Source organism: Falco peregrinus, chromosome 4 (assembly GCF_023634155.1).
Source record: "Falco peregrinus isolate bFalPer1 chromosome 4, bFalPer1.pri, whole genome shotgun sequence".
NCBI lineage: Eukaryota > Metazoa > Chordata > Aves > Falconiformes > Falconidae > Falco > Falco peregrinus.
This window is the reverse complement of record NC_073724.1, coordinates 57,592,876-57,608,366: the sequence shown is the minus strand read 5'-3', so window position 1 is coordinate 57,608,366 and position 15,491 is coordinate 57,592,876. Positions and strand designations below refer to the sequence as shown.

The 15,491-nt window shown below is 39.6% G+C and overlaps 1 protein-coding gene across 10 annotated transcripts in view; it reads left to right on the top strand.

Annotated features, from left to right (window-relative positions):
- Positions 1-15,491, top strand: part of MCF2L (MCF.2 cell line derived transforming sequence like) — a 163,762-nt gene that overhangs the window by 66,623 nt on the left and 81,648 nt on the right. The window contains exon 1 of one of the 10 annotated variants that reach the window (XM_055801161.1): positions 14,658-15,021. The exons of the other annotated variants lie outside the window; for them this stretch is intronic. Coding sequence (XP_055657136.1) covers positions 14,937-15,021 — 85 coding nt within the window. The 5' untranslated portion in view covers positions 14,658-14,936. Of the gene's footprint in view, positions 1-14,657; positions 15,022-15,491 lie in introns of those variants that run through there. 10 annotated transcript variants of the gene reach the window in all.

Sequence of the window (15,491 nt, the reverse complement as noted above, 5' to 3'; positions counted from 1 at the left end):
ATTTCAAATTCCCTTTCCCAAAGGAAGTAAAATATTAAATATTTTAGGATCTAAATTTTCATATAAAGTTTTTATAGAGTTTTCTTTCCTCTCAAATAGCACCCCCTCCAAACTTGTTACCATTTAATATCTGTGATGTGTGTAAATTAAATGATGTATTTGCCTCAGCCAAGTTAGTGCAAAGTGTGCACATCAGCAAAAACAGTCACAGCTGCCATCCTTCCAAAGACAGAAATGTTCGCAAGCAAATATGCCTGTCAAGAGTGAGTTGCTGCTTCTCTCACAAATCAGTTTCAGAGCATCATCACAATTTATAGGGCAGTTTCTGCTGCTGGAATGTGTTCAGTATAGATTTTCTGATAAAGAGGTTGTTACTGTTCGGTGACAAGGGCAAATGTTGGTTTTCTTCCTTCACTTAGGTGTCTGTATTGACTTGTCCTATAAAACTGAGGGACCCTAGCCTCCTTTATTACCTGCTTTTTTCTGAAATTTTTAATTTGAGGGGGTGTGGTATTTTAAAATCTTCATTCTTTATGTTAAAAAATAGAAGTGAAGGAAATGCATAATTTGAGGGGTGTATTTTACAATCACATTAAGATGCATGCTGTGACAGAAAGTAGCAACATCTAAAATGAATGACATTATCACCAGATTTCTGAGTGGTCCCACTCAAGATCCTGAAATTCCTTATTATTTCCCATTTCTTGTGATAAAAAGTGATTTGAATTCCATTTTAAGCAACAAAATTATAATATTGTAAATTACAATGTTATAAAAGTTACTCTTAAACATTTTTGGAACCTTAACTTGGGGGGAAAAATTGTTTTTTCTCTAGCTGCGTGCATAATAATGAAGGAATATGTAGGCTCTGGGATACTGATATACAGGCCATATACTTTTATTCCCCTGGATGATGATTCCTCCAAGAAAACAAGGGCTTTTAAGAAGCTTTCCAATTAGAGAGACACACACACACAGAATTAGGGGCAATATAAGACCTTGCCCCTAAGCTTCTGTTCCAATAGGTCCACTAAGCCTGAACTCCTTGCACCTGTTCCCTTGCCCCTCAGACCTCCCCAATGTCTGCCTATGATTTTCTCTTTGTCCCTGTTTGCTAAGATTGAAGCTGTCCTTGAGTCTTCTTACAAGGAACAGACCTTTTCTAAGGGTTGCTGTGGCGTGACATTACCGGTTGTGTGTGTGTATGGAGAAAAAAAATGTCAAAAGTAGTAATTTTTGACAAAAACTATTGTTGGTTCAATACATGTAAAATGAATCCTCAGAAAACAAAATCTAACTATGCCTGCATCTCTTGGAATGGGGGAAAAAATGCCTTCCTGACCATTAGTGCTATTTGAAACACCCTTTTCTTTAGAGACACTAGCATGTATGGCATTAGTGCCATAGTATGCAGTTGAGTTAGTAGAAATTGATATTTTCAATAGCCAGTGAAGAATATATGAATAAAAGAACTTACTGTTTCCCTGCTGAATAAGCAGAGATACTTTGCTTCAGTAATTTAGAGAAAAATGACTTAACTGATCTTATAGAATGCTTTTGCTTTTCCATATGGAAAATTATACAAGGTATTTGCTCTGTGGGCAGAACCAGTCCTGGAGCCAGGATGTAACTTTATTTACTCCCTTTATCTTCTTCATTGTTCTTTCAAGAAGTTTCCAGTCTTATGTGCTGTTGCAATCTGTTTAGCTATACTAACGTCACAGGTAAGAAGATGGCCTGCACTACTTCCTTTTACTGTGTATGCTCGTAGTGTTTAACAGAATCCTACATGATCTTCAAATTAACTTCAAAGGTTAAGCTAACCTGAAAAGGTTGAACATACATGGCCTCATGGTAAAGCACACTAAGTTAAAAGGATCAAAGTTTATTGTAAGATTTCCAGCACTTCCTGATTGAAGATGGCTTTTGCGTTTATTTTATCTTATTGGAGAGCCACTAGGTCTTCTTCCAAAGCAGGAAGTGAAAATCAATGCAACTTTTATGTGTTTCATTTCTTGCTCAGTGATTTACACAAAAAAAATCCCAACCCAAAAAGATTCTATTTTAGTCAGCAGTTAATCCAGCTTCACACACAACTTCTGTTTCTTGCACTTCAACTCAAGTATGGCATGAAACCTTCCTCAATCTTGTTTGTCAGTGGGGTTTTTTTGAAGATAATGGACAAGGACTGCTGACAGTCTTAGTTTTCATTTTCACATTTACTTACTCTTAGCATCTGTCAGCAGCCTTTGGTGTCACTGACGGTGAGTTTGTCAGCTCGCACACAATTTGGAGTGAAGCTGTTGAATAGGTTTGTTCTTTCCTTTTGGAGTGAGTGGAGCCAAAGAACCGATTGGAGGACCCTGCAGAAATCTTCTGTAGGGGGTGCTGCTTCTTATCCCTTCTTATCCCCAGGTGGAAAAAATACAAGATTTTTCCACCTGCACTTCCATCAGCATGCAGTGAGTCTCAGCCTCATCTAACTATTTTAACCAGACTTACACTTATTTTTCATTTCAAAGCTTCTAGACTATTTTGGAACTCTTTTAAATAGAGGCCACAGAAAAATGAGTCTAATGAGCAAATTAGAAGAGGACTTTGAAGGACTCAGTGGGAGTAGCTTGCAGTTGTCTTTTAGCAAAGAGTTTTGTCCACTGAAGAAACAGGTAGCAGTTGGTGGGGCAGTTGGGAGAGAATGATCCTTTAATTTCAGATGTGAGTGATTATTCAAGAGTGTACTTTTAAATATTGTGACTAGTACAATTCTGGTGACAATTTATCATAGAGTTGTCCTGGATTACTATAACAGTAGTGATTTGTGAATTACCTACAGTAATCTTAATCTGGATGGGGCTCTATTCTGAAAATCATCAGGAGTTTCAGACGAATGGTTTTAACATTGTTGCTTAATTGCTTTCATCATAATTCTCTGAATGATTCCATCTTTTTATTTACTTCTCTGAGAAATCACTTTAGAAGTCTCCCCAGAGCATGACATAGAGTTTATGTTAATATTTGTCAGAGGGCTAGTTGAAGAGCCTGCTTATATGTGTCATTTGGCTTTAGGAGACGGAGCTACTTGCTTTTCAGGCTTTTATTTGAAGGAAAGATGCAATTTATATTTCCCTCCTTTTCTTCTTCTAGGTGAAAGTCATAAGCTTTCATGAAACACAAGCAACTTGTTCCATGCAGTGAGTCTATGGAGCAGAATTACCCTTTAATTCCTAAACCTTCATGATTAAAAAATAAGTATTTTGTCTGGTTTAGCCAAACACTTACCTAATTGTTACTGTCTTTGGTGGATTCCAAAGGTGCATATGAGAAAATGGATAGGGATCAATAGGTCAGTTATTTCTAAAGAGAGCTAGCATGTGAAATGAAGAATTGAAGATACTACCTCTATCCTTTTACATTACAGAAGTTTTACTTTTCCAACGCTGTATGTCATAGCTGTTTTTTTGAGACAGAAACTCAAAATGTGTCCTTCGTGGGAGCCAAACCCACACAGCTCTCCTTCAGCTCACTTTCAAACTCCCTAGCTTTTACCATCTAAAACTTTCAGATTTTAATAGTGTGTTCAGACATTTTAACTGGACTGTGCATATGGGGCACAGATAATGCTTTGCTGCCTGTCTCTGTATCATCTACCATGATGGCTATCAAAGATTGTTTAAGGACTTCAGGTGCAAGTACAGGTGGTGTCTATTACCTTCTTCAGTGTAAACTTTTACCCTTTTGGTTGTTAACATTTGACCTTGGTTCCTTCTCTGATGTTTTTCTGATTTCCAGCTATTGACAATTACGTTCTTTGTCTGCAAGGTAAGCTGCAGTAATAATTTTTGCAGATGTTGTCATGTGACTTTGTAGAGTTATTTTAGGGATAGATTCCTTGAATAAAAAAAAAAATAAAGCTGCTGAGTTTTTTTCAGTGAAATAACTTCTAATTACACAGGAAAACAAAGTTGAGAAGTAAAATTCACTGATGTCAGTAAAATGAAAACATTTTATGGTATGCTTTGTGTACAGAAATATGTGATTTTTTACTTGAATCAGGTAAGATGTGACAGTCTGTAGATGCACATGCTGAATAATGATAGTGCTAACTTACTGTTTCTTTAAAAGATACTTCCTTTAGGACTGAATGAAGTATATACATTGCTTGTGATGAAATCTTGCAATGCTTCACAGGTGGAACTGTTTGTAGACAACAATGCCCTATGGCAGAAAAGGCATCAGATAAATCAAATATACATTTAGTCATCTTTTAAGTCAAGCAGCTAGACAAAATGTGTATTTAAGATAGCCTGAGGAGAGATTGTTTTTTTTTTTTTTCCTGAATGTGACTGGAACTTTTAAGATTTACATTGTCAGACAAAGAGATTAATATGTTTTGTGGTTTGAGAGAGGAGCTGCTTCGGCTCAGGTGACTGGCTGTATGGTGCTACTTAAGCATCACACGAGCCACCGAGGCTCAAAGACAGAGTGATGTAAACGGAAAATGGGTACATCAGCCAAAAAATGCAACCCTCAGTGTCCTCGCTTGGTCCTTTGGGTCCCTAGGTATCACCGCTTTGTGAGTACAGTTTTCACAGTGCCCCAAAATACCCTCTGGGAATGCCAGATTTGCCACCCTGAACTGCAGTGGTGTCCTTAAGCAAGGAGATCCTCAGCTTACATCCCATGAGGCATCCCAGTCTGCTTAGCATGCTCCCAGCGTGAGTAATGGGCACCTGCAGTTCAGCATGAAACCAACCTCTGCTGCTGTTTTCACTGAAGATGTGTTAGAGGAGGTTTGATGGTACTGACTTTTAATATTAGAACTTTAAAATGTAAGAGCTGACCTAGTGGCCCTGAACAAAGCCTATTTCCTTGCCAAAGGAAGGACTTGGCGTTTGGGCCCAGCTCTTGGAATTTCTTTCTATATTAAATTGCATACCATCTGGTCTGTATTTAGACAGAGAAGTTTGGTTGTGTTGGAAAAAATTCTAATGAACCTTTAGGTTTTGAGGTATAAGGAGATTGTTTTGAGGATCATGCCCTTGGATTCAGGTAACAGCTTTCTGCCTAAAGGTGCCTAAGCCACCATTTGGCAATGAATCCAGTTTACTGCCTAAACAACTGGAATTTGGGGGTTTGAGGTTAAAGCTCTTACAAGAGTTATGGATCCTCCACCCAGTATTTTCCACTCTGGAATGCTTCCAGTATAAAAAAGAGAGGAGGTATTCCCAAGTCCATTTTACCAGATGGGATTTCAGCCATTTGCCCCATTTCAGGTCACCTCAGTTTAGCCTCCTTCAGTGTTACAAAGTAACCCAGCATATTTTTCGGGAACAAGGAGTCATAAACAGAGTGATGACAACTGTTTTCCACATTAGATTGCTTCCTTCTCTCAGTTATGAAAACCTATTATTATTATTGTTTACATTTAAACAATGAGAATGCTCTGTCCCCTCTCCTGTCCCAGCACATGCCAGCCTCGAACCCTCACGGTCCAGAGGATTTTTACAGATGCTCTGCAACACAACTGTGGTAACACAGTGCTGCCCCGAAGTCTCCTCTCCAAACAATAGGCTTGTTCGCTCTTGAATAGTTTAAATTTTTTAAAACAATTTCCTCTATGTGACTCTGTTTATTTTAGAAAGGAAAAAACAGATTGCTGTTGGTGCCTGCAAAGAGCACCAAGTGCTTCTAAGACAGAAAGCACGTTTTAGAGCACAATACCAATGGTTAAGCAAGTGAGGGGAGACAATAAAGCAATAATATAAGAACAGAGAAAATTTGACAAAGTAGGCTTCGGGTTACAGTTTGCAAAATTGTGGAGCACACCAGAAATATACTCATTAGCTCCTAATCTCTGCTGTTGCACGGGAGACAGTAACTTCAGTGGAATAGCTTCCACAGATGGGAGTGGGCTCATGTTAGGCCTGAGTCCATTTCTCAGTGTTTAGGCTTCAGGAGAAACTTCAGTTGCTGGTTTATAGCACTGAACTTGATCTGAAGACCTGCCTGCAAAAGGAGTATTTGCACAAGCTCTTTGTCAGCTAACTGCTGCTGGCTGCACCTGTGAATCTTTAAACGCCCGTGAATCCACCCCAGCTGGGCTGGCTGAAGCTGAATACCAATCAGCTTCCACGAGGTGCCAGATGGATGCATGCTGCTTTTTTTGGGCAATGTAATGGTAGAGCTGCAAGTCTTTTCCTTCTACTCAGGTACAGTAAGAGCTTCTTTCTTCTTGCCTGAAGCTGAAAACACAAAATAAGCTCAATGAAGTCATCAATTTTTGTTGTTGGTTTCTGGAGACTAATATACTTACATGCTTTTACTTATTTGTAGCTGAGCTGCTGTTTCCTTCACTAGCTAATAAACTAGGGAGATTAAAAAAGAAAATGTGGATTGTTTTTTTCTGCTCTGGGGAATTATATGCAGCTAACAATAGGGACTTGAACCCATCTTATGTGTAAGGTGCATCGAATTTGTTCATAGCATGGGGAAAGAAATTCCAATGAAGAAAAAACCCTTAGAGCTGTTAGAAAACATTTCCAGAATCTCAGACTGGAAAAAAAATGGAATATTTGCAGGCCACTTACATCTTACTTACCCAAGTGCTCTGAAGAAGCCTGTACAAGATATTTCTTAAACAAAAATCCCATTTCTTGCCCTGAAGTTTCCCTCCAAAATGTAGTGCAGCAACTAAATACTCATTGTGGTGTGGGGATACTTTTAATGTTCCTTTGCTGCTGGTTTCTTTGTCTGAGCAGTGTCTTTGCTTCTTTCCTGATCCTTTGAATTGACTGGGTATCTGTATTTGTTATTCCTCAGTATTGGCTGAATATATATATGAATATATATATGTGAAAAGGTGTGTATGTGTTCAGCATTGGCTAAACTGCTGTGGTGTGGGGATCAAGCAGGAGCAGTCACTGGATGCTCTGTCTTTGAGTAAGGGGAGATGGAGGCTTCTGGCAAAGGACATAAAATCTGTCCTGTTAAAAAGACACTGTTAAATACTTCAAAGATTGGCTGCAGGATGAGACCTGAATTGAAGAGGCCTTATTTGCTGCCACCATAGCGCAGGGAACTACAAAGAGCGCCCTCACCTTTGATCCACTTTCCCCATTCACTTAGTGGGAATACAAGGGTAAGGGCTAAGTTAAAATTAGGTTGAACTAATCAGGTATGTGCTTGGTAAGGCAGGAGGTGGTGGAAACTAAATGCGCTTTTTGCAGAGGCAACAAGAGGAAGAGTGGCTGGGGCTTGTTTCTGCATTGTCTCTTACTCCTGTGACATTTGTGGGCATTAGTTCAGCTGCTGCATGTGTTGGAACAAGTGGAATTTGCTCTTTGGCCTTTGTTTAGTTCTTATGGGAAGGAGAAATAAAACAAAACTGTTTCAAAAGCTTTTTGGAGTTGAGGCATTAACCTAGAACTGCAAAAGCTGGAGGGGGATGACTCAGCAAGTTTTGCTTTCTGTTAATTGCAAAAGCCTAATCGGTGAAGGTTAGGAGGTGGATGTGATGGGTTACCAAGTTTTTATAGGTCTTTCCTCCTCCTTAGCTAAAGGTTTGCATAATTATATCTCTTGCATGGCTGATGCATCTATTTTTGTTATTGCTCATCTCAAAATAGTGTGAAGGTTTTTGAGGTGTGCTGAAAAATCCTGCCTTCTGAAGTTAGAGGCTAATGCTAATAAATCACCCTTGGCAGAGGAGTGGTTTTGTTGTTTGAATCCACAACCCTGCCTGAGCTGTCACACCTAGACCAAAAGTAAATACAGTAACAGGGCACGTAGCAATATTTAATTTAGAAAATTAAGGTAATGCTGCTGTTAAGAAGCTTGGTCTCCGTACTGCTATCCTGAACCGGCCAGGAAGCATCCCAGGAAACTGGAAAAGAGGGACAATGTCTGTTGCTTTAGGTTGATTAAAATCTTGGGGACTGGCTGGTTTTTCAATCAGGTAAGGGCATAGGTTTCCTGTTTGCTTCCCGGAGACTGGAAACAGGACACGGTTACAGCCGCTGTGCTGCAGTTGTTTATGGGTGTTACAACAGCTCTTTGCAGGGTTAGATTTTTTATTTTTTTTTTGTAAGAAGTGTTTTGTTAAAGGCATCGTTACCTTTTTTTAAATGATACAATAATGCTTTCTTAAAATCCTGCATCTACAAAGTAAAAAGATCAGGTGTGATTGTATGTTGTGTCTTTCCACAGAGTGCAACCAGTGTGAGCTTTGTCTTTTCTCCATTGACTAAATTTAACCAAGAATATCACACTGCTAAGCACAAGGGATAAGGTATTTTGTTCTCTCATTGCAGTAAGATTCCCTTTCTGAGAAGGAAGTGAATTTCTGTGGAGAACCTGAAGCACAGTTCTTCAGGCTGGCTCTCCAAAAGGATGTTTTCTGCTCATTTTCTGTTTGATTGGTATAAAATGAGCTTTGTTTACTCTTAGCTAATACTGTTTCCTCTTTTCTTGAGGAAACTGGAGCTTGTTGAAGCCCAGGAGGCTGAAAGGATTGGCAATGGGAGAAACTGGGATAATGTTTTGGGATCCTGTAAGTGGAGGGAATGGTGAGTTTGAGGATTACTTGTGTGGAAAAAATGCAAGCAAAAGCATCATTTCCCACGTGTGGGAACTTGATGGGTTGCATGGCCATGGGCAGCTTGCTGCAGCATGCATGCCTTGGCCACAAAAATTCCAAATCATGAGTCAAAATCAAAAGTAGCTTAAAAAGTAAGAAGCCGTTAAGAAGACAATGGTGTTTTTATCTATCTATTGTGTGGGTTTGACCATTTTCAAGTGTAACCTCACAATAATATGGGTTGGATTTATGTAGCGTAAGTAAACTTAAGGTTGATCACCAACAAGGATTTTGCCTATACCGACCAGTCTAAAATGGTAGGGAATTGGGATAATCTAATAGTCAGGTTTTGCTATTTCATTTGAAGCTATGAATGATCCTCCAGTACTTTTAGAGATGTGATGGAATTAATGTTTTCTGTCTCTTAATTTTACCTCAGCTGAAAACCAGGTTTCTCTTCTTTCTGTCCTGTTTGCTCTTTCAGGGTTTTGGGGAATGATGATTTCTGCAAATGTTCTTTTCCTTTCCTTCCTTTGTAATAAATAGTTTTGCAGCCTTTATCTGCGTTCATCAGTTTTGTTGGAACCAATTCTCCCACAACTTTTGACCTGAAAGTTTTTCTGCTTCCTGAGTATCTTGTTAATCTAGGGGGGGGCGGGGGGGGGGATGATTCTGTGTACTTTAGGAGTCATAGAAAGAGTTTCCTATTGCTGACAAAGTTTTATTTTATATTTTGACTATAAATATAGTTGTGATTGTGGAACAACACTTCATTTGTTGTAATGGTCTCTGGTGTTCCTTGCTTTCTGGAGTAATGTTCTTACTGATATATATGTTTCAGATTATTAAATTAACTTGTTTTTCTGTTCCTGATTTTAATTCCTGTGCTGCACTCATCATGTGTTTCTGTTCTTGTTACTCGCTGTTGGGTTCTCCTTTCTGCTGCCAATAAACTCCACATCCATGTCTTTTGTCTCTTTTTCTTTGTTGTTTTTTTTTTTAATCTCAATTTGCTCCTTTAATTCCACTGCTGCTATAAAAATGGATCTCATCGTCTTGAGTTTTCTGAGTTTTAGTTCTACCTTATAACATCAGTGGTGATTTGGTTCCCACCTTTAATTACTTTGCAATTCTTATCAGGCTGCTGTCTCCCATCTCTTGAATTTTGAATACCACTGCAGACAACTTCAGCACAGAGCCAGGAGTCCTCTTTTCCTCACCCAGTGCAGTCTGAGTGGCCACTTTTCCCTGCAGGCAATGCTGTATGGAGTACTGCTCCTGGTTTTAAAGTTAAAAAGCTCACATCCATTTCTTTGTTGGCTTTTGCAGTTATGGACAGATGGAACTGTCACCAAATAGTGTATGATAAAGTGTTTTACTACTAATTCCTGCATGATTAAATTGGACCGGAAGAGAGGTCCAGCTTTTGTGTCTCTGAAATGAGAAACCTTGGTAAATCCTTCAGCACAGTGAAGGAGAGGTCTATGATTAAATACTTGTGGGGGAGCTTGTTTAGAAAGGACATGTAAATAGAAAAAGATAAACTGATTAAAATTCAGTTCACAGAACACCAGAAGAGATACAATTTTTTCATTAGAAATTGAAGCAGGTGTGTGATAACTGCATTCAGCAGGCAGGATTCTGTAATGGTTTCGGGGAGAAGCTCCAAGTATAGTCACAAGGTCAGAGAAGTGCTGTCCTTGACGGAGTGTTACGCTTCCTTAAAAATTACTGAAGTGTTCTTTTGCTTTTTTGTTTTATTTGGCAGATAACGTGGTGTGAGTGGGGTGTGATCCTCAAAGCTTGGAAGTGTATTGCTGTCTTACAGTGCAAAGTGTTACTTTCAAGATGTAATTTCTCAGCAGCTTTCTTCAAGTTTCTTCCTGGCAATATTTTTTGATATTAATCCTCTTAACTGAACAGCGTCCTTCACTTTTAAGTGCTCCAGCAACTATTGTTATTACCTGCATGCTCATTTTCATGGACAGAGTATCTGTCTTCATGGGTGGCAGTTTTTATTGCTTTTTTCCTGACCACGAGTTTTGATTGTTTGTGCTTGCTTAAAGTTAGATTTGGGTGTGATATAGGGACCTTTTCTGATGACTTAGCATCCAAATTGAAAACTGTTAAAGCAGTTTCAAAATGATCAGGTTTGTTGCTGCATAGAGATTTAGGAAGCTGGTTTGTATAAGGGATTTATAAAACACGTATGTTTGTGTGTATGTATAACGTGTGCATAAGCTCATTTTAATGCTTTGCAATCTTTTGATGTAAACCAGACAGAATTGGCAATTTTGAATGCTTGAAGACTTCAAAAAGAATGAAACCTTTTTTGCATTCATTCTTTGAAAAAAATTTAAGGATTAGAAGGAGAAAATTAACAGGCTTTTAAATAGTCCAATATGCTAAACTAGTTGCCAATAGATGATGCATCAAATTGCCCAACATCTTTAAAACTCCACCCAATTATAAATTCTGTGGTTACAAGTGCGAGTGAGGTGTATTTTGCTGGGTTTTTTTAGAGAGAGTGTATGTTTACATTATGCTGAAGACAATCCTGTAAGGATAGCTTTTGCTGTGCTGAATTCCACAAAGTGCCACATCATTTTATTGATGTGCTTTTTGCTAAGTACCACACCCCTGAAGGAAAAACATTTCATAATTATACTTTAATGTTGAACTTACCAAACCTTAATATCCTTTACCACGAATGTTGCCACCCTCGTGCTGCACGCTTGCACATGAATTATTATGCAGGTGCAGTATCTTGTATATTTAAGTCACAGTCATAGCTTCTTTCTCTGGGTCTCATAAAACTAAGATGATGCAGCCTTTTAACCTCAATTGACTTTGCATACGTCCTTTAACAGCTTCTCCCACAGCATTTTCCTCTGCTCTGTGGGCTGGAGTATGTCACTCGCAGGCCATGTTAAGGTGGCAGGGAGAGCTTAAGCTGAGCACGGCACATAAGTGGAGTTGAAATGAATTCCCTTATATTTATAAATATATGCATGTGTGCCCACACAGATTTTCTCAGGAGGGCTGTTGCTCCTGTGTATTTTAATAGAAATAAAATTTGCCCTTAAGTCTTGTTGCTAACATGCGTGCCCACATACCACACTCTTCCTCTCCAGTTGTATTTCAGGCTGGATCACGAAGGCCAGGGAAAGGTTTTGTGCTTCGATTTGTTTGTTCTTTCGTGCAGCTGTTCTCTGAATGCACGGCAAGGAGGCCAGGTATTCTAACCATGGAGCAAATGTTTCCCCCATTCGCGCACTCCAAAATAAAGCGCTGAAATAAAGTCATTTGGTTACTGGCTGCAGGCCTTGTTTCCCAGGAATCTGTAGCATCTCTAACCGAGTGAAATTTTAAGCTTTCTGTGCAGAATGGAACTGCTAGGGGGGGAAAAAAAAAAAAAAAAAAAATCACCCTTGCCTGAAATACCATTTAGCCAGGTAGCTGATGCCAATTTTCATGGAGATGCTCTGTGTGGGCTCCTGTCCCTCCAGCACAGCGGGAGTAGGCTCTGTGTCCTGTACAGCACGGGCTGAACTCCCGGTACTGTTTTCTCACGTGTGGTGTTCAGCCTAAGGACACTGCGGTTCCTGAAAGCAGGAGGTGAGGCTGTGTCTAGTTGGTTAACACTGGAGGATAGCAGGGTTGAAACAAACAATGCTGTATTTTGGTGCTCTTGGCCACGGTCATTATTAGAACTTAACTGGTCCATACATAACGTAACTGTGGGGTTTGGAGACTGGAAGGTTAGGAAGGAGGAAACTAAGTGGGAGCCTGGAGGATGGATGATTACATGTATCTGTTGTGCTAGTCTGAGAAATTAAGTTATTTTTAAACTAGTACTTGGTTTTCACCTGAATGATTTGTTCCACTTTTTCCTCTGCTTTGAAATCTGAAGGCAGAAGCCTGATGAGAGGTAATTGTCCACATTATGTACAAACATCAAGGGGCTCTGGAACAGTCAGTGTTGATTAATACAAGGATTTCTATTTCCTCTCTGTCTTGATAATGAGAACAAGCATGGCCAACAAGCTGTACGTCGTTCTTTTTCCTCATCCACATTCATGTTTTGGGGTTTTGGTTTTTTTTCTTAAGGAAGTAGCCAGCTTGCCAAGATATCAGGTTCCTGTATCTAACTGAATGGGTGCATATGGGTGAGGGTGATCTTTTTCTTGAGAAGGGTGTTGCTCCTCTTTTGCTTCGTTTTAATCTCTGAAGGCAGGCAAAAAATCTTCCTCTCCCTCCCTGCATATTTAGAAACCACTCCTATGCCCACTTTGTCATTGCACAAAACTAGATAACAGGAGAGGTTTTCAGCGTGCTGTGTTGCAGGTGACAGAAAACTCCTGTTACTACGAACAGTCACATCTAGTCAGCCAAGCATATTGCTGAGGACTCTCACTAGCAAATGTTTGAGACTCGCTTGGTGCTGTTAAATAAGAAATTCGTATCAGTGTGTATACTTGTGTGGTGTATCATACGTAGTAGGACTTCTAGCGGCTCTGAGCCTGTTCTTCCTGGAGCCAAGTTGTAGCGCAAGAGCTAGAAATAAAACACTGTGAATTGTGTGTGATCTTTGAGGACTACAAGTCAAGATGCTGATCTAGGAGCACACACCTCCGCCAAGCCAGTCAGGTGACAGTCCTGAAAAGGAGGGAGTATGGGCTTAGAGCCCGGATGTAGATCCTGTTTCTGACACTGTGACAGATGCTGTTACCTGATCCAAGAGAGGTCACTTGCTCCATCTCAGCTTTCACATGTGCGAGTATTTACATGACTGGTGGGAGTGGTGTGAAGACTCATTCACTAATTTGGAACTCTCTTCAAATCCAGTATGCTAGTGTTGACCTCATAAAATACAGAACAGTTACGTACAACATTTCTGAGGAGTGTTATTTATTTTAAATCTACCTGTAATTAAAACAATCTGATATTGCTTAGGAAACTCTTGTGTTTTGACATGGTACAAAATGTAATGGCCCCCAAAATGAAACAGCAGAATTTAAAATAAATTACCTCAATTATATTCTTCAGATCCCATTTTAACGCCGTGCACTGAATAGAACTGCTTATATAGATGGTAGATTTATTATAATGCGTCTGACTGGTTTGGGATTTTCAACAGTTCCTGCCCTGTGGCAGATGAGTGGTAAGGACACATGTGTGGGGCACTTCAGAAAGTAATCTCTGGTGTGGTCTGTGGGTGACCCGGGTTTGTTTGAGTTTGTTTTTATGGGATTGGTTGATGACCAGGAGTGCTGAAACAGAAACAGCTTTTCCCCATGTGTAAATGGGATTTGTGAACAGATGTAACCATCAGTTCAAGCTTTTTATCCTTGCTGTCCTCTTTCCTTGACCCCTCTTGTTGGGAAAGGCCTGTTATAACACTGTGAAGTGAAGAAAAACAATCCATTTGTTTTCATGTGGTTGTTGCTGTCACTCCCACTCGTTGGTTCGCTCTTTGTATTAGTGAGTCTGGATGGCCGGTAACTAATCTCAAGTGTATTAATTAACCAGTAATCCATCACTATACAGTTACTTTAAAGGATCAAGTAAAGCAAGACTGCTCTGCATTCGTGTCTGAAAGATCATAAGGAATACTTTGGTTCTAGTTGATTTCATCATCTGTTGCTGTATTTCCTATTGTCTTATGAACAAGATTTGTATATATTCCAGCTTACAAAATCATGTTAGTAGAATACCTGTCCTTTTGGCTGTTCCTGCTGCTTTGGGTAGGCTCCTTCATAGGGAACAGGTGCTTGATGGGTTTACCACCAAGGAAAACACCCCAGTTCGCTTCCACCAAAGACCTGTGGATGAGAATTCCCCCAAACAGGAAACACTGGATGCATTTTGGGGAACTTTCTAACCAAAGGTTCATTGGAAAAGGACATCTGCCCTTTGGGCTATTAATTTCCTTGTGTGGAATAGGGATGGGTGGTAGAAAAGGATAATGATGGATTTACTGGATCATCATTTGTTAAAACTAGGGCCCTCAGAGGTTCTTGACGAGGCACACTCAGGATTAATTTTTAAATGCATTCTTACTCTGCTAATGTTTGAACAGTGCATGTATTCACATTTAAAGCAAACAGCTTGCATCTAATGCATGCCAGTGCTTTATGCAGGAAGACAAGAAGTGGTAACCCGCAACCAGTGAGCCCTTCGGAGGACCTCTGAGCCTGCTGACAGGCACAGTTGCTCTGCATGTAATTTGAAGAAAGCCATTGTGTTGCCGGTGGCTTGGCTTTGACTGAAAGATGGAGTTTTGCACTCTCATTTTGCGCTGAAGACAGGCTCACAGATAAATAGGTCACTGTCTGCAGAACTATTTTGCACTAAATCGATGAGAAGCAACATGACCTTAAGCCTGATTTCCTTGCTCTACAAAGATATTGCTGAGTTGTGGCTTCTTCTGAAGAAAAGCACAGGTGTGTCTAGTTTTTCAAATTTTCTTAGCTACTTGATTGCAGGATCAGGCAGGAATGCTGTTAGGTAATGTAATCCTACTGAGGAAAATGGGATGTTTTTTTTACTACAGAGGTAGAAGTTGTACTTTTTTGTGTATGTTCATATATAAATACAGTTTATTGGGGGGTGTGGTGTGGTGTGTGTATTCTGTCCTTGTGCAAATTTGCAGTGTATCCTTTTATTTGTGGATGTATTTCTCAGTACACCAGGCATATCCACTAAATCTGTTCCTTTATTTTACATGGAAGGTGCTTTGTTCAGGATTTGCTCACACAGTGATTATGGTGATCAGAACTGCTGCTAAAGCTTACAAGGAGAATTTGCTGTTGCAGAGAGCCGTCCTGGTGTTCCTGAATTACAGTGGGGTTTAATTTTCAATTCATTGCATTTTATGTAAATATCAGATACATAATTTCTCCTGATCCCTATT